Raw genomic sequence first — 18,796 nt, 5'->3', positions numbered from 1 at the left:
ATACTTCAATGTTCAATCATTATCGGGATTGGTGATTACATTCGCGTATCAAATATCGATGAAATTTGTTTACGCAAAATTTTATGCAAAAAAAGAAAATAAAAACACGAAAGGATAGAGAATGAAAGAAAGAAAGAAAGAAAGAGAGAGAGAGAGAGAGAGAGAGAGAGAGAGAGATGCGTGTATGTATTTGCATCAGAAAATACACGTAATATCAGGAATTACAAATTTCTCGTTCGTTCATGGAATTGTTACGGTGTGCTTTTGCCCCTATTGAAACTTCGATGGAAAAAGAAGAAAAATAAAAAAAAATAAATAAATAAAAAAATAAAATCACTCTGGATAGTATTAATTGGCAATTAATATGGCAATCTGTTGAGTCACGTTTTACAATGTCACAGTTATTGATACTTTATGTTTCGTGAAATGCAACGAAATATAATCCATTGAAGTGTATATGAAGTGAATGAGTGAATGAGTGAATGAGAAAGATAGAGAGAGAGAGAAAGAGAGAGAGAAAGAGAGAGAGGGAAAAACATTCGTAGGAATGTTTTCACGAGTGTCTCATTTCTCAATTTAGATATATATGTATGGACCATTGGAACTTTTAATTGCTTTCCATTTTTTCCCCAGATATTTCTATAAAAAAAGGGTTAATCTAACACAAAGTTTCTTTTCATAATTCTTTTATTATATTTTACGAAATAACCAATTTTTTGTATATAATACAATTTTATTTTATTTATTATATATATAATAATAATACAATAATAATATAATAATAATAATTGATATATATATATATATATTAAATTACCAATTATTATTATTACAATATATTGCATTACAATATGTTGATATATATTACATATAACAATTATTATTACTATTATTATTATTTAATATTTTAAAAATAATAAACATTAAGTAATATTATTATTAAATATTCTAAAAATAATAAAAATAATTTAACAAATGAATATTATTATATATAATTTAAATAATAAAATAATTTAAGTATAATATAAAATATCATATAACATAGAAACAAAATATTATATATTTTTAACCACATTAGGCTAATAATAAATATTATTTCATCAATCCATCCATTTATCTATCTTTCTCTCTTTCACTCTTTTTGCTGTCATGCTGCTCGACGATCGACGATGAAACATAAATAAAAACGTTCGGCCAGTAGCTGCCGGATATCCCAAACCGAGGTTTATCATCCGTTCTGTCGAGATTTTTTGACAAAGTGATAGACCAGTGATTTTTTTTTCCTTTTTTATTTTTTTTTATTTTGTTTCAAAACCTTTCTCACCTATAAACGTACCATCGACAAAGTAATAGTACACGAATCATTACTATGATTCGACTTCCCCTCCCACCCCCCTAATTCGAAGAATCAGGCTTAAATCAAAGGTTTTTTTTATTTCATGCAAACCTATTTTATCATTGAAAATAAAAAAAAAATATATATATATATATATATATATATATATATAAACCATTAATTAATTTCTTTCGTAAACTTTTCATTTAATTAGAAATAATCTATCTACCATTTTGACTGGATAAACGGCAACGAGATTCCTTCTGTCCCTTATTTCTGTTTGACAAATATAAAGGTGATTTCTTTTTTTTTGAGTAAAAAAGACAACTACAATGAGTTAACGAAGTTCCTTACGAGAGAAAGGTTTTGACGACATCGTGCGAGGATAATTCGTGCGACGAATGATAATAATAATGATCGATCGTAACTCCATGGGGGAGAGTCGATCTGTGAGGAGGGGAAGGTTCTTCGAAGGAAGGAGGAAAGGAAGAATATGGAGGGAAATGTAAGGGATAAAGAACAATGAAAAGGAAAGACGTACTATAAGAGATAGGACAATGCACAATGGTGCTCAAAAGAGTAGTAGTAGTAGTAGTAGTAGAAGGAGGAGGAGGGTACAAAATGGGGGTGTAGGTGTGGGTGTAGGTGAGGGTGGTAGTCGAAAGAAGAAAAGGAAGAAGCAAGTATAGATAAAGAGAAAGAGAGAAGAAGAATAATATATAGAAGATGGCATTGGAAATTTCATTCGGTCGTAGAAATTACGCGAAGTAGGGGTTGGATGGGGTGAGTTGGGCTGGAACGTTCTTGGGTTCCGGTATTCCAGCAAATTACTTTGAGTGTCGACGATCGTTCCTTTAAATAGAAATACTCTCCCTCCCTCTCTTCCACCCCTCAAGAGATCCGTTTTCTCTCTTTCGTGTAATTAATCTTACAAACGAACGAAGGAACGAACGTAAGAACTAACGTTGGATGTAAGAAAGGAAAGGGAAAAGGGAAAGAAAGATGGAAGAAAAACCAACGAGACAACAGTGGGGATGAAGATGAAGATGAAGAAGAAGAAGATGATACGAAAGGGAAGAAAGAAAAATCTTTAAATAAGATGGAATAAGGAAAAAGTATCGTTTGCTGATTCCCTCCAACCTTTTTGTTTTGTTTTTTTGTTGTTGTTGTTAAGATGATAGGCAAAATGTAAATTTCATATTTGGTGTTAGAGATAATGGCCATTATTAAGATTCTTTCTTTTATCCCAAGTAGTCGACGTTTGTTATTTATTTGTAAGGAATATCAAATAACGTCTTTTAACGAGGGGTGAGGAAAAAGGGGATGGAGGATTGAAGAAAATAATACTTTTGTATTATTTACTCCGATGGTCGAGATATTATCATTGTGATAAAAGAATTTAATAATCGTATTCTAAAAACAGATGGAATTATATTACATGAAAATTATGATCGATATTTCAAATGTTTATAAAAAAGAAATAATCAACTATCTTAAACGATTGGAATGATAAAAGATAACGTATCTGTTTATGAAAATACTTGAATTATTTTTAATTGTATTATAATAAGAAAAATGATTAGAATAATCGTTTTAAATTGATAATCAATGAATGAAAATAATCATGAAAATAATACAAATTAATGATGATAAATAAAAATGAAAATGTATGATTGAAATGAAATTTCTTCTGAAAAAAAAATGAATAGCAGAAAAGCTAACTTAAATGAGATAAACGATTATAATTGTGATAACGTTATCCCATTAATGATATCTAATTATTTACAAAAAAAAAGATAATATAAAATAAGAGTATTAATTATTATTATCATTATTATTATCATTATTATTATTATTATTGTCCTGCATTGTCCACTAATCGTTGGTTAAATTCGTACTTGAAATACTTATGTAATCTCATAAGCTTATCGTATTAAAGAAGCCGTGCGAAAAATTAAACCCGATTATAACCTTTGCGATTATATATGTATGTAATTATATAATATATAAGGGATTGTTAGAATGTATGTGTATGTGTGTATATGTGTGTGAGCGTATAAACGTGGCATATCGAAAACTCCTGTAATTCGATAATCTTATTTACGAGCAGCAGGTGCGAAAAATCGCTTTGGACGTGTGCGTTCGAGTGTGTCACATGCGAAAAACGAATTACCAACCTTTTTGCTACAATAAATATACTAGATTTTTTAGTCCTTAACCAAAATCCACCTTTACCTTACCTAACCTTACCTTAAAATGGAATCATATATATCTTTCATTAATTTCACGGGAGTGCTCTGACACGTTTCTGGCAGATTACCAGAAGAAACGTCGCTTACCGCCATTTAAACATAAAGTATTCTTTCTTAATGTCGAGTTCAATTATTATTATTTCACGAAGAAAATATATAATCTATGCTAGACACACACATTCTCTTTCTAGGTTAGTCTACTAACTGTTCTTTCTTTTCTTTTTATTTTTTTAATGGATCAAATAAATTCATTTTTAGTTTTTATCTTATTTTTATTTAAATATTCAATTTTATCTTATTTATTGTATTTTTTATACCGACGCATATACCTGTAATAATCGTTGCAATTTTTTTTTATAAATTTCTATAAACTTATTCACATAATATTAACACATATAATTTCAAATTAATGATAATGATAAACAAATATTAATAGAATAATTACTAATGGAATGATAATGAACATAATAATAATAATAATGACTAGTACCTAGTACTATTAAGTACTAGTACTAGTACTAAGTATTCTTTTTAATCCTTACAATAAAAACCAATGATCCTTAATACCTAATCGGAAGAAAAAGAAGAATCGTGAATAGGCAGGTAAGGTAATAGAAAATTTCGAAGGAAAATCGGATTGAGAATAAAAAACAAAAAAATAAAAAAATAAAAAAGGCAGCAAACTTGTCTGAAGATCAGGAAAAAGAAAATATGAAAAAGAGAATTCACTACGGAGAGATTTTACTATTATTTGAGGTCGATGTAAGAAAAAGAAAGATGAAATAGAAAAAGTAAAAGAACAAGAAAAAGAAAAAAAAAGAAAAATAAGAAGAAGAAGAAGAAGAAGAAGGTCTCGGAGATTCATAGAAAAAAGGTTGTGGCTGCTGGAGCTGACGGCACAGCTGGCGATAAAATAAGGTCGGGGCTAAATAATAAAATAATGAAAGATGAAGGAGAGAGAAAATGAAGAAGAAGAAGAAGAAGTAAAAAGGAAAGAAAAAAATAAGAAAGAAAATGATTGAAGGTAGCAGGTAGGGATGGGTTTTGGGGGTGAGGGAGTGGTTGGAAAGAAAAGAAACTACTAGTCTCTCTCGTGGATTATCTCTCTCGTCGAAAATCGATTTCGCGGCTTATTGTTTTGTTAAATACTCTTGACGTCAATTCGATATTGGTTATCGTCGTATTCTTTTTTTTTTTCTACATTTTTTTATTTTTATTTTTTTTTTTAACAATCACGATACAAAAGAAGAGGACGATCAACGAACACACCGAAGAAGAAGTAGAAGGAGGGAGGTTTTTTAAAATTGTTGTGGTAAAACGATTCGAGACATTTTTAAATGAAACAAATAAATCTACCACTGTGGATCAAGTGTTGTATAATATTTCATTTTAAATAATTCGTTTCATTTTTGAAGAATACTAAGAAATAATGTATTTTTCTTTTTTTGTTCTTTATTATGTTTTGCAGTTTTATATGCAATTTTAAATGCACACACTTTAATTATATTTTAATTTATAATAAAAAGAAACAATAATATTTGTCATTGGTCTTACGTTATATAAGATTCTTAACTTAGTTCTGTCAAAAACACGAGGTGTACATTTTTCACTATCTTTCTTGCACTTTTTTTTTTTCATTCTCTTTTTCATCATCTTACATGGACATAAGTACAGTGTATAACATTTGAAAGAAAAACATGAAATACGAGTAAGATGTATATATATATGTTGGGGATGCACTTACAATCTGTTTATGTACACTTATGTATGCATGTATGCACGTGAAGAGGAAAACATTGATACAGTTTGTAGGTAAACGTGAAACGATAAAATATCGTCAAACAACAAAAACGGTTTCTTTAACATTTTCAACGTAACGTTTCAAACTATTGTCCCTTCTGAGTCAGAGGAAAGAAGAACCTTGACTCGATGCATATTGTGTTGCATGTATGCATGCATGCATGCTTGGTTCATCTGGGGGATGATATGCCACGTGCACTCAATCTTCTTTCATTCTCGAATTTCACTAGTGACAAGTGAACCTTGATGGCCTAACAATTTGCTTACTAAAATTCCCCACCCCAAACATATTCTTTGTACTTTCTATCTTTTTTTTTCATTTTTCTCTCTCTTTCTTAGCTTTGAATTCCCCCCTCCCCCTTTTTTTATCCACCCACCTTACTAGCTTTTGCTAAAGAAAACTAAAAAATAAAAAATGTGAGAAGAAAAAATATTGGGGTTAATTTGCGGAAGAATATGGGTCAGTTACTTGCCGCAGAGCCACGTGCATTCGCTAAAATACGCTTGCGAACTTCTTAATTTACTCTTTTAACCCTCATCATCCTCTTTCCCTCTCTCTCTCTCTCTCTCTTCTCCTTAGTTTCTTTTTTCCTACGTGCCAGGATTAATAATTCGGTGATAAAGGTGGTGTGGCCTCCTCTTCCCCGTTGATAGTGGTAGTGGTGGTATTTGTGTATGTGTGAGTGCTCGCGATTCGGGTCAACTACTTCGAATTAATTTTTCCTCGAGTTTGAGACGCGGCGGCTACTTGAAGGGTTACCCAAAACGAGAACGAAAAGCTCGGTTTGAAACTGTGCTAGTGGTGTGCTGATGACGACACAATGATAACGAGTGTGTGTGTATGTGTGTTGGTGATGGTAGTGGTTTATATCACGTTGGAGGATGAACCCTTCTTTTGGTCAAACAAATTGGTCTCGTTGCTCCGTTTTATTCATTTTTTCTTTTTTTTAGAGAAAAAAAGAAGTTCAATATTCTAAATGAATGTACTTTTGCAACCCTTTTTTTTCTGTAGTATTTTATCTCTATTTCACGGTTGATCGTTTGCCAGTCTTTCTCTCTCTCTCTCTCTCTCATCCCTGTTGGGTGTATAATACTTTGAAAATTATTTTTAACGTTACATTAATCTAAGAAAGCTCTAATTTAACTAATTTTAGTGTTACGTTTATTAAAGTCCATTAATAATAAGTCAATTATCATTGAGCGCAGGTTGTTTTTTTTTTCATCTTTCCATGAATAATAAGTACGGTTAATCTACGTCAAAATTTTCAAATGACCGAGTACCGTGGCGATACGCTTCTTAAAAAGCTTTCAACGAGCTTACGTGAGTACTTTGAAAAAAAAAGAAAAAAATGAAAAAAATTAAAAAAAAGAATTTAAAAACACATTAATGCCAAGTAAACTGATTAACAGATTTTCAGTAAGTGTGAAAGATGAACGTATACGCACGAATACAAGAATAAAAGAAAAAAACAAGTAGTACAACCATACGTATCTACCTACGTACGATGAACAGACAAAATTGAGTGACAATATCACTATCAAATATGAATTATTATAAGACCATACAAAAACGTTATATTAATTTTAAACTAATGACGTGTTCATTTTACCCTTAATAAACTTAAAAATATAAACGAGTAATAAATCTTGTTTTCCCAGGGTGTTCCCAGTTTTACCTGTTAGTTTCCAAAGTTCATTCATGAGATGCAAAAGCTTACGAAAAGAGAGAGAGAGAGAGAAGAACGTATACGCACGTATACTTCGGTGAAAAATATATAAAAAAAAAAACTAGAAAAAGGAAAAGTAGAAAGGGGGGGGGGAAGGAGAGAAACGAGGAAGAAAAACACGCAGAGAAGAGCGTTTCGCGAAACGTTTTACCGCACGGTACCGCACGGTACCACAAAACTCGCGCGCTTTTTGCGGTCATGCACGCAACTGTCGACGATTCGGATTGTACTCGGTACACTACCCCTTCGCTATATTAAAGTTTTTTTCATGGATCTTCCCCATTCATCGCACCAGGCGCTCGTTTCTTCTTTCCCTATCCCCAAACCCCACTTCCATCCGCATCCCCTTTTCCTTCTTTCTTTCCTTTTTTCTCTTTTTTCTTTCTTTTTTTTTTTTTTTTTACAAAGCACGGCACGGCTCGCGCGCCTCCTAGACTTTTCAATTATCTCTGGCGCGGCACGGTGTGCACCACTTCATTTTCACCGTGAAATATGCATCGCAATATGCACGCATAACCACGTTACACTCTGTGTGTGTGTATGTGTGTGTGTGTGTGTGAGAGTATCGCGAGACTGTTTCCTCTTTTCTTCCCTTCTCTACCCTTTCTGTTCTCTTTCTCAACACGGATTGCATCGATTGCCCTTACCAACCCTCACCGTTCAAACCCCAGCCCACCCTATCCCTCCTTCGGCACTCCCATTCAAGCAAACCATCCTTTAACTGTCCTACCTCCTATACCAATCGAAAAGAACTACGAGTTTATTCCTATTTCGACGATATTCTTCTTCTCTCTCTCTCTCTCTATTTTTCTGTCTATTTCTTTCTCTTATACAGTGTGTAATAAAATACAAGTGCCGAAGTTCTTTCGGGAATGAAGACGCCAACGAAAGACAGAAAAAGAAAAGAAGAGAAATGAGAAAAACTGTAATGGCAAGTATTTTGCAGTTATTGCATCGTTTCACTTCATATGTGTTGTATTATATATAGGGTGTAATATAAGGTACAGTTTTTATTGATAAAAATATATATAGATATATTATGATCTTTCGATATTTCCTTCTTTCGTTCATTTGTTCGTTCATTCATTCATATCTTTAACTTCATAGATATTTATCCTATCGTCATTACTTGCTATATGAATTTGAATTGTAGAGAGAGTATATTATCGGTTTTACGCGTCATCGCTTTAGGAAACGTTGGCTAGGTCCTAGCTAAAATGCTCTATGCTTTGCGTTCGCAGCACGCGCGAACCATTCATTCGTAATAATAACGATTGGTATGAATCTATTGGACATTCTTTCGGAAATCGTTCGATAATGTTCTCTTTTATATATATGTATGTATGTATGTATGTAGGTATTATACATATATAACGGTGGTAACATTTCGTTATAGATGTTCACGTATTTTGCGTTTAATCGGAAACTGGAAACACACATACACACATATATATCATATATTGATATATATATATTCTACATAAAAAAGTATATATAATCTGTCGAACGATATTTTATCGATCTTTCCTTCAGTCCGTGAAAAATGATTTTCCAGGAATACGGTTACGCGAATTGAACGAGCGACGGGCTCTTAAACGATATTTGTACGGTACATATAATGTCTGTTTGCGAGAGGTAAGATGCTTTCTTACTATACTATACGACCATCTTCGTACTTTCATTTCCACTTCCGGGATAACGTGGAAACAGACGAGTCGAGACGATATGACATAGGAAATACGATTTTGTACGTTCATACGTACGAGTTCTTGTTTCTCTCTTTTATTTTACAATTTATAGGTAGGATCTATAACCTTATATGTAAGAAGAAAAGTGAAAAAAGATCAGAACGATATCGAGCGTAAGTAATTTCATATCTTTAGAGTTTAGTATGATAACTCGTCGTAAATATAATAAATATATTACATTACTTTCATCTATTATTATATTATGTGTGTTGTATATAGGTGTAATAGAAAATATCTTTTATTAATAAAAATTGAGATATTTTGATGTGTATAAATAATTATTTATATATCTATATATGTTGATAACAAATTTGTATTATATATATATAGGTGTAATAGAAAAGATACCTTTTATTATATTAATAAAAATTGAGAGATATTATTTAATGTATTATTTAAATATAATATATAATATATAATAATTATTTTTTTTATATATATCTATATATGTAGATAAAAAATATCTACTATATATTTTTTATTTATTTATTTATTGAATAACGTTCAACGAATAATTCGTAAATTAATATCCAAAATTCATAATGATATTCTCTATTCCCTTTAACATATATATATAAAGTTATAACTAGTAATGTAATACTAGAATAATATTATCGAATAGAATTGTGAGTATCTAACTCTCCTTTTACTACTATTACTATTACTACTACCCCATCATCGAAATAATCAAACACCATTCTATTTAATATCGAATAAAACACATATGATGTTTAAAACGGTTACCTCATCATTTTCAAAATGTCCAACATATGTTAATCCTACGAATCCTACCTCTGACCTATATACAAATGTCATATCATCATCTTCTTTATCTTTCTCTCTCTCTCTCTCTCTCTCTCTCTCTCTCTCTATCTTTTAACTTATTACTATATATCTCTATATAGATATATACTTTAGATGAATCTCGTAACGTGATCTATATTCTACATTATACCATCTATTCGTTATTAATCTTTCCTAGATATGAAATCGCAAATGTCACTAGGAAAGTCTAGAAATAAGGTGGCTAATGGAAAATGGTTAATAATAAAAAATATTTCCTAAAGAAGCTTAGAAAAAAAGAAAAGAAAAAGCAAACAAATGTATACTCACGATTTTATAATAAACAATACAATGTATTATCTGATAAAGTAACACACGTTGAATTATCCATAATCATTGACACGTACAACAACACCGAATAATAAATAAAAAAAAACGATACGAGAAAATAATATAAGCAAAAAAAAAGAAAAAGAGAAAAACTAGAAACGAATAAATAAAAAAGCACCATAGTTGCACGTACCGTCATATTAAACTTTTTCTCTATTTGTTCTCTAGTATTCTCTCTCTCTCCTTCTCTCTCTTACTTTCTTTCTCTCTTTCTCTATCTCCTTTTTTCCCCCGTGGTATTTCAACGAAAGGCTCAATGATCTCGCGTATACACACTGTCTGGCGATCCCTTTTCGAAGCTTGACTCACGTTTCCTGAACTTTTCAATTATCTTTGAACGCGGTGATGCACGAAGCGTTTCATTCCCGTGAAAAAAAAATAGAATAGAAAAAAAAAAAAAAAATAATATATATATATATATATATATATATATATATATATATATATATATATATATATATATATATATGCAGAACCGACAGAACGGATTGAAGCAGCAGTAGCAGCAGGTTGAGGAGGAGGAGGAGGAGGAGGTGGTTCAAGAGAGTTGGACAACAGAGAACCGCACCTCGTTATACAATACCTACAACTGTTCGGATCTCACTGTCTCTAAGCTCTCTATTTATATCGATCTATCTATCTATCTATCTAGTTCCCTAGGTTACCTAGCTATCTACCTATCTATCTATCTATCTATATATATATCTATCTATGTGATTCTATATGTCGTCGTCGTCATCATCGATAGTACCCAACAATTCAAACTAGATGCATCCATGTGCAATTCAAGTTGCATTATCGGTGCACCCAAGCAAAATAGTATCACTCTCACAGTTTTATCCTATGTATCTGTGTTTAGTTGCGATACACACACGCGTGCGTAAGTTTGTATGTTTAAAGAAGAGAGCGAGAGAGAGAGAGAGAGAAAGTTTTTAATGGACAAGGTAAGAAAAACATTTTTATTTTCTAGTTCAATATATATATATGTGAACGCTTTTATATTTTATTTACGACTACGATTCAGTTTCAGTTTAAGTTTCAGTTCCAGTTGGTGAACATTCGTCTTCTTTCTTTTCCTTTTCTTTTCTTTTCTTTTTTTTTTTTTATGGGATCCTTCGAGTGAGATTCCCGTAAAGATCGGAAACGAATTGATAAGGGGGAAAAAATTAAGGAGGTCTTAAGGGGTAAGAAGGTTTTCGAAAATGATTCGATAGATAAGAATGGTAAAAAGAAAAGGAATAAGAATAAGAAAAAAATGAGGGTGCAGGGAGGTAGGTAGATACGCGTATTATGATAATGCAACGATCGTTTTGAAAATATCAGGATCTTATTCTCGTAAAATCGTTATCGGAATGACTCGTCGTACTTCAACGTTAAACCGCGAAAACCTCGCCAAGTTTTCGGTAATATCTTTACGAGCGGTAATAACTTCAACTATTATCTCCGAGTGCTGTTACTGCTACTACTACTACTACTACTGGTGCTGGTGCTGGTGCTGGTACTGGTACTGGTACTGGTACTTTTCGTTTTCCTTTTAAAACGTGCCGAATCTGCGCTTAGTCATTCGGATAGAATAAGAAGAAAGTTTGTCGTTTGTATCCATCTTTCTCTTTCTATTTCACTTTCTTTCTTTCTTTTTTTTTTCTTTCTTTCTTTCTTTCTTTCAAAAGACATCCAATTAGGAAGGACTAATTAGCCGCGGGTTGCATTAAAGTCGCGAGCAATTATCGTAGTAGTAGAAAATGGAAAAAGAAAAGAAAAAAAGAAACACACAGTGGGTTGGGGTAGGGGAAATAAGAAAGGGCTGAGAGAGAGTTAGAGGGAGGGGGAAATACCAGAAACAAACAAGATGAAAAGAAGGGAATTTTTTAAAGCCTGCACTTGGTATTCGAATGTTTAAATAAATAAATAAATAAAAAAAAAAAATATAAATCCCCAAGTGTCTCGGTAGATCGTCCATCATCCTAGTAACAAACACAATGGGGGTGGTAACCGTTGGAATGGGATACGAAAGGTCTTCTGTTTTGCGTTTGCGTGCACCACCTTCACCACCACTACCATCTACAAAGGAAAGGGGTGCACTTACCTATTTTTCTTACACACGCAAGAAATTCAAGAGACGTAAAAAAAGAAATTTATTTTCTTTCGTGAAAAAGCAAGCACACAAGACCCTTGTCTGATGGGTAGGGAGGAGTGGATGGTAGGATAAACAAAAAGGTACTATCTTATTTTTTTCCTCTTTAGGTATCGGTAGCATTAACCAAACTTGAAGCAATTTATTTCATAAGGGTTTTATTTTGACCCTTAAAGCTTTGAAACAACGTGTACGCGGTGGTCTGCGACTACTTGCTATGAAAAGACAAAGAGAAAGACGGATGTTACGTACAACTGCGCGTGTTTGGGAATGATATAAAGAGAAAAATAAAGATGGGGTAATAAAAGGGAGCTTTTTCCTTTACGAAACAATCCTCGCGAAGAGAGAACCGTGTAGGTGTAGTAGAAGTATATATATATATATGTGTATGTATGTGTCAGAGTTGTCTTTGTCATCGTCGTTTTGCCGACATTGGAAAAATGGAGCTTGAAAACCATTGGTCGAGCGTACCTCGTTTACGAACAGAGTGAAAGAGAGATAGAGGGAGAGAATGATAAAAGGGTAAGAGAGAAGGTGGAGTAGAATGAAAGGTAGAAAAGGGTGGATGAAATAGGAGCGAAGGGCGGATTCCTACGATACTACTCACCCCTATAGCTATACTCTCGTAAATAATAAATGAATTGCATCGTATCAAACTAGAGACTAAAGAAAGATGTGGAGAAAGATGACACACACACACACACACACTTTTACACTAGCACACAGGTACAAATATCTTTCCTTTTATTCTAGACATTTAAAACCACTAAGAATACTCTATCATCACGCGTTATTGTTAGCAAACTATTATTAACGTTGTTTGCTATTACTCGGAATTTTAAATGGTTAAAATACACTAGAGAAAATTGATTTATCTCTCTCTTTAAATATATATATTTATTTCATTTCTTTTATATAATAGAAATGGAAATACACAGAAAATAATATCACAATCACAATAGAATATATGAAATAATAATACTCGTAAAAAAATATAAAAAGCAAGTTTAGTTATGTCATATGTAAATCTGAAAAAAACCTGAAAAATAATTGAATTGTAATACAGTGCCATCCATCGAAAATTCAGAATACCTAAAGACTTAGATAACCTCTAAATAATAAATCTTTAAATTAGCACTAAAACTTAGCGATAAAAACCATCCTGTATACTAAGTTGAAAACAATTACATAAAATAAAGTAAATATTTTATTATAATCCCCTTAATAGAATTTAAATCTATTAGATCAATCTTTATATATAATAAAAGTGTTAGTGAGAGATCTGGCAAAGAAAGTTTAATCGAGGAAAACTAAGAGAATTCACACTAGCTCGTCAATTATTTTCCTCCCTTTTCAACGTAGATTCCTATTACCCGCATCCCTTTAACGGCTTCCCACAATACACGTTGTGTTGTTTCCCTAAGGAATACACGAATACTCCTATAGGACGTAATTACATACATACATTCATATGTATCTATAGATGTCCCTATACTACACAATACAACGAACAACGACCTACCGCAAGAATTTAGTAAACCACAACTTTGCTTCGATAATGGCTGGCTGGCTGGCTGGCTGACTGGGTTATAAGGGGGAGGTGGTGGTGGGAAAAGGGTTGTACAAGTTCCTTGCTAGGGGGTTCTCGTCATTAACGACTTTTCCATCTCTACGAAAATTCAGGAACTGGAGTCAAGTCGTTATACGTCGTTACCTCCCGACACGTCTTGTGTGTGTGTGTGCTCATATATATATATATATAAAAGTATATATACAGTGAAAGAGAATCGTAGACCAAGATAAAGCTTGCAAGCCAGCCAGCAAACCACCAATAGAAAGAGAAAGAGAGAGAGAGAGAGAGAGAGAAAAGAAGCTCCATTCACGTGTCACATTCGAAACGGCGTTTTCTCTTCTGCGAACAACCTAGGCCACACGGTATAAATCCACCCTCCCGTTTATACGTGTCCTGAAAGAGAAAAAGGGTTTGTGAAAAAAGGAATAAGAAGAAAAAGGAATAAGAAGAAAAAGGATCATAGAAGAGGAAAAGAGGCAGAGCTTCAGGACGAAAAGTCCTTTTGGCTGTGGTGCAGGGAAAAGATCTCTCCATCGCGTTTCAGTCGACGAATAATTCACGAGATTCGATCGTCTTCTTCTTCTTCTTCTTCTTCTTCTTCTTTTTTTTATTCTATCTCACTCTTTCACTTTCTCTTATTCGTTCTCAGTACCTAGCTCGTTTTATATGCGAACAAGCGTTAACCTGTCATCCTCAATCCTGATGTACTTTCTAGTCTTGAAAGACGACAAGCTGCCTTTGCTAGAATAAAATCCATCGTTATTCGTAATTCGCAATCGAATATTAGAAACACAGAGAGAGAGAAAAAGATATATAGAGAAAGATAAGGAAATGTCTTTTTTACCATTCCTTATTTTTCCTTTTTCTTTTTCCTCTATAAATCTTATTATTTTGTTCTCATTAATGTGTAAGTTTCGGTATGGAAAAATTGGCTACACGAATCATACATAACTCTGATGTAACCCTGACATAACCCGAATGCAAAGTTATTAAATCAAAGTATTTGTAAAAAGATTTATATTTTCTACATACTTAATTGCAATATAACAAATATATGCTTGCATGTTTTCCATACGAATGATTACATTAAATTTTTATATATAAAAATTCATGAATCTATAATTTTATTTCTTTTCGTATGATTTCAAATAGAACATCTAGTTTTTAGTTTCTCCAAATAATTGGCATAAATTATAGTACTATTATTTTTTCACCATTCTAATTTTCTTTTCTTTTCTCAGTAACAATAGGATAAACCTAAGATCTTTTTATGCTTATCAAAGAAACTAAAAAAAAAAAAAAAAAAAAAAATAAGGGCTAGAATATAAAGGGGGTCACACATTTTCCTCGTTACTTGGGGGAATAATAATAATAATAATAATAATAATAAAAAAAAATAAAAAAAACAGAAAACGAAAGAAAGAAAGAAAGAAAGAAAGAAAGAAAAAAAAAATTCATGACCCTTTGAGATATTCCCCCATCCCCCCCGTCCCCTCCTCCCTTCCTCCATCCATGCAGTAAGGTACAATACCAAAGCTAAATAAGCAAAGAAGCACACTCTTATTTCGTCTGAGTATAAGTTTAATCCTGCTACTAAAAAGTTCCTCCACCTACTACGTGCCTCCTGTTTTCTCCATGCAAAGTCGGATAATAACGAGATGCAAACCTACGACTGTGGAATCAAAAAGTGTACAGTTCGCGTGTGTAAAAAACGTTAAAGAAGGTTGGTAGGTTGGTAGGTAGGTAGAAAAGAAGGAGGGTATGCAAGTGAGATCACCTTTATTAACATTGTAATTTTCCATTCGTAAATAATCCAGCAAATTGACCATGTTTTTTTTTCTTTTTTCTTTTTAACAAAAAAAAAACATTTTCTAATATCTTTTCATCTTTTCCCTTTATTACCATTAACAAATAAGAGAGAGAGAGAGAGAGAGAGAGAGAGAGAGAGAGAGAGAAATCGTTCTGTAGAAAATAATATTCAATATTTTCCATAGTTAAATTTTAATTTGATATCATTCAAATATTATTATAAACGAATATAAACATGAAAATTAATTTATGGAAAATTGAATCGAACTTTCTCATCTATTTTTATATAATATATTTTCCATATTTAATGATTACACGCGAATAATGTATATTTTACAAGAATTTTCATTAATATATATATATATATATATATTTGAAAAATAAATTATTGTAATTTTCAAGAGATTGAGTCAAAATAACATTGGAGAAATGAATTATCAAAATGATTTTGCAAAATCAAAAAAAGAAAACAAACAAACAAACGAATAAAACAATTAATCGTTTATTTAGAAATCATTTGACCAATTTACCGTAGGATTAATTTATTATTTGATTATCAGGATTTAGAGAGTAGTGATCCTCCTCCTCCTCCTCCTTCCCCCTCCCCCCTTCTCTTGTAGACCAACAATATAGAATTGTGATTTCGTTATTTAACCATAAGCCTCGAGAGAAATCCTTTCGAATAAAGCCATATACTCTTAAAAGCTAATCCCTGCATTACTCTTGGATTAAATTTCATCCATTATCACAGATTCGCGCTAAATTTCTATTGTCCGTTACATACCTATCTGCCATTCAACACCATACCGCAGTTTATATCGTGGACGAAATGTCTTCGATCAACAACGATCTAAAGGATTATCATAATTAACGTTCGTCTGCGGTGGCACGCGACCAAAAAATCAATACTTTCAACTGATTTCAAAATATGGAATTATCAAACTTCTACATTTAATTAATCGTTTAAATGCGACAACACGTTTAATCAATTAATATTCAAATGAAACGAACATATGAGTTTTATCAATAATTATTTTTTTTTTTATATTATTTTGATTAGCGGGACAAAAAATATGTAAATTTATATATGTATACTCATGGGGGTGCCTCGCCACGCGTTGCTATGGCTCACAATCAGTCCGATACACACGTCTTTAAGTCAATTGCAATTATAAATTGAGATATAAACTATCCTATCTTTCAAGTTGGATAAAACTGCACACAGTGTGGAAAATTTGATTAAAATCGGTTCAGTAGTGCAGGAGTTCATTGCGTACAAGCAACGTGACACGTAATTTATATATATATTAAGAAGATTATATTTTTTATAATACTTTCTTGTAACGTTATGTTAATGTTTAAATGAAAATGATGAAAAAATGATATAAGTGTCATGCATAAAATTATAAAGTTGCTTTGAAATATTGGTTAGGTGTGATAAATAGGTACGTTGTTAAATTAAATTTATTTAAATGAGATTATGTTTATCGTAATAATGTATATATTAATTTTTTATTTCATCAAGTTTTAATTTATTATCTATAAATAAGAATATATAGAGAGAGAAAACCGGATAGGAAAGTTAGCGTTCAGAGTTTTCGTATCGGACGGAGGGTTTTGCAACACTTTCGGCCCGTTTTGCGGTAGACCTTCTGAAATGGAACGATGCCCAGGAGGGCTAAAGCCGGCGTCGTTTCGTGTGAAATATTAAGAACGGTGCTCGGGACAAACGGGGTCCTCTTCTCTCTTGCTCGAAGGGAAAACTCTCGGAAAGTGCATAGACTTTGAATGAGCCCAAACCCCACGTAGACTGTTTCTTACAAAGTAAGTACTTGTTACTTTTTTTTATAACAAAAAGAAACAAAGAAAGAAGGGAGATACGACGAGCAATGGAAATTGATCGTTTTTCTTTTGTCCCAACAAAAATTTATACCTAAAAATTGTAATCAAGTAGAAGACAATACAAATTTTTGTTAACCAAGATTAGAAGTTATTTACAAAAAGAATTCTTTTTTTTTTTTGAGAGAGAGATAACGATGCAATCTATAATTAAACTGCTTTTTATTCTTTGCACTGTAGTTAATCTTTTTTAATATTCAAATTTAATTAATAAAAATGTCATCAAAATTATTCTTACGTTATTTTAACTTATTTAGCGTTTTATTTTTGTAATAATGTTTACTTCTTAATAAAATTAATAAAAGATTAGCAATGAAGGAAAAAGTTATGCACATGAAATAATAATATTAATAATAATATTAATGACTTACAAATTACGGTGAGATGAGCGTTCGCACGAATCGGTTTGATTCGTAAATATGGTCCAACTTGGCATTGATATTCTCCATCATCGGTGAGAGAAGCATTGATAATTTTGAGATTATAAAATCCATTGTTTTGATCACCGATCAGTCTCAATCTTGGATGACCAACGATTTCACCATCTGCGTATAAAAAAAAAAAAAGAACAAAGAAAATTCAATTAAAACAACATTAATTCTTATCTTAAAACAGACTGCGGATGTTTATCCAAATGTATATATTTTACAAACACGATGGTTGTGTACATAAACTGCATATTTCGCTAATATTTTCTGTATATTTACTTAAATATACGGAAATATTTTTATTTTAATATTAAATTATTTTATATTTATTAATAATAATAATTTATATAATTATTTACTATTTAATTATAATAATTTAAATATTTTTTTATAAATATTTGTTATATATTCTAATATATATATAAATTTAACTTGCATAAACATCCGTAGTTTATTTATATTAATATATTTTTTGATAACATTATTTTATTTTTAACGTACTTTATAATCCGTCGAATTATTTTCCCTATGAAATGTGAAAAAAAAATATTATCGTAAAAACGGTAATGTCATTAATACGTCAACGAAAAATAATATTCCTTTTTGCAATAGAGAAAGAGAGAGAGAGAGAGAGAGAGAGAGAGAGAGAGAGAGCGCGATATTCATTTAATGTTATTAGAGAAGTAAAGGGAGAATGAGGGAATAGGGAAGGGTGGAGGGAGATGGGCGAGATAAAATCTCTACTTTTCACACGAACCCAACAAACTGATTGCGCGTCGTGTCGTAACAAAGAAGTCAACCAACGATGAGTTGCCAACGGTTTTACATGAAAAGGAAAAGGAGAACGAAATATGCTCTGGTGCTAGCGGCAACGATTAAATTTACGCTGCTAGGTTCTACTCCCCTCCCCCCCCCTC

At 31.9% G+C, this 18,796-nt stretch overlaps 1 protein-coding gene across 1 annotated transcript in view; it reads right to left on the bottom strand.

Annotated features, from left to right (window-relative positions):
* Window positions 1-18,796, bottom strand: part of sns (sticks and stones) — a 347,782-nt gene that overhangs the window by 74,044 nt on the left and 254,942 nt on the right. The window contains exon 3 of the mRNA XM_015331460.2: window positions 17,823-17,996. Within this exon, the coding sequence (XP_015186946.2) occupies window positions 17,823-17,996 (174 nt within the window). The remainder of the gene's footprint in view (window positions 1-17,822; window positions 17,997-18,796) is intronic.

Source organism: Polistes dominula, unplaced genomic scaffold (genome assembly GCF_049000335.1).
Source record: "Polistes dominula isolate Pdom_NZ unplaced genomic scaffold, Pdom_raw_medaka scaffold_35, whole genome shotgun sequence".
Taxonomy (NCBI): domain Eukaryota; kingdom Metazoa; phylum Arthropoda; class Insecta; order Hymenoptera; family Vespidae; genus Polistes; species Polistes dominula.
Note: the sequence above shows the minus strand (reverse complement) of the source record. Positions and strands in the feature narration are given on the sequence as shown.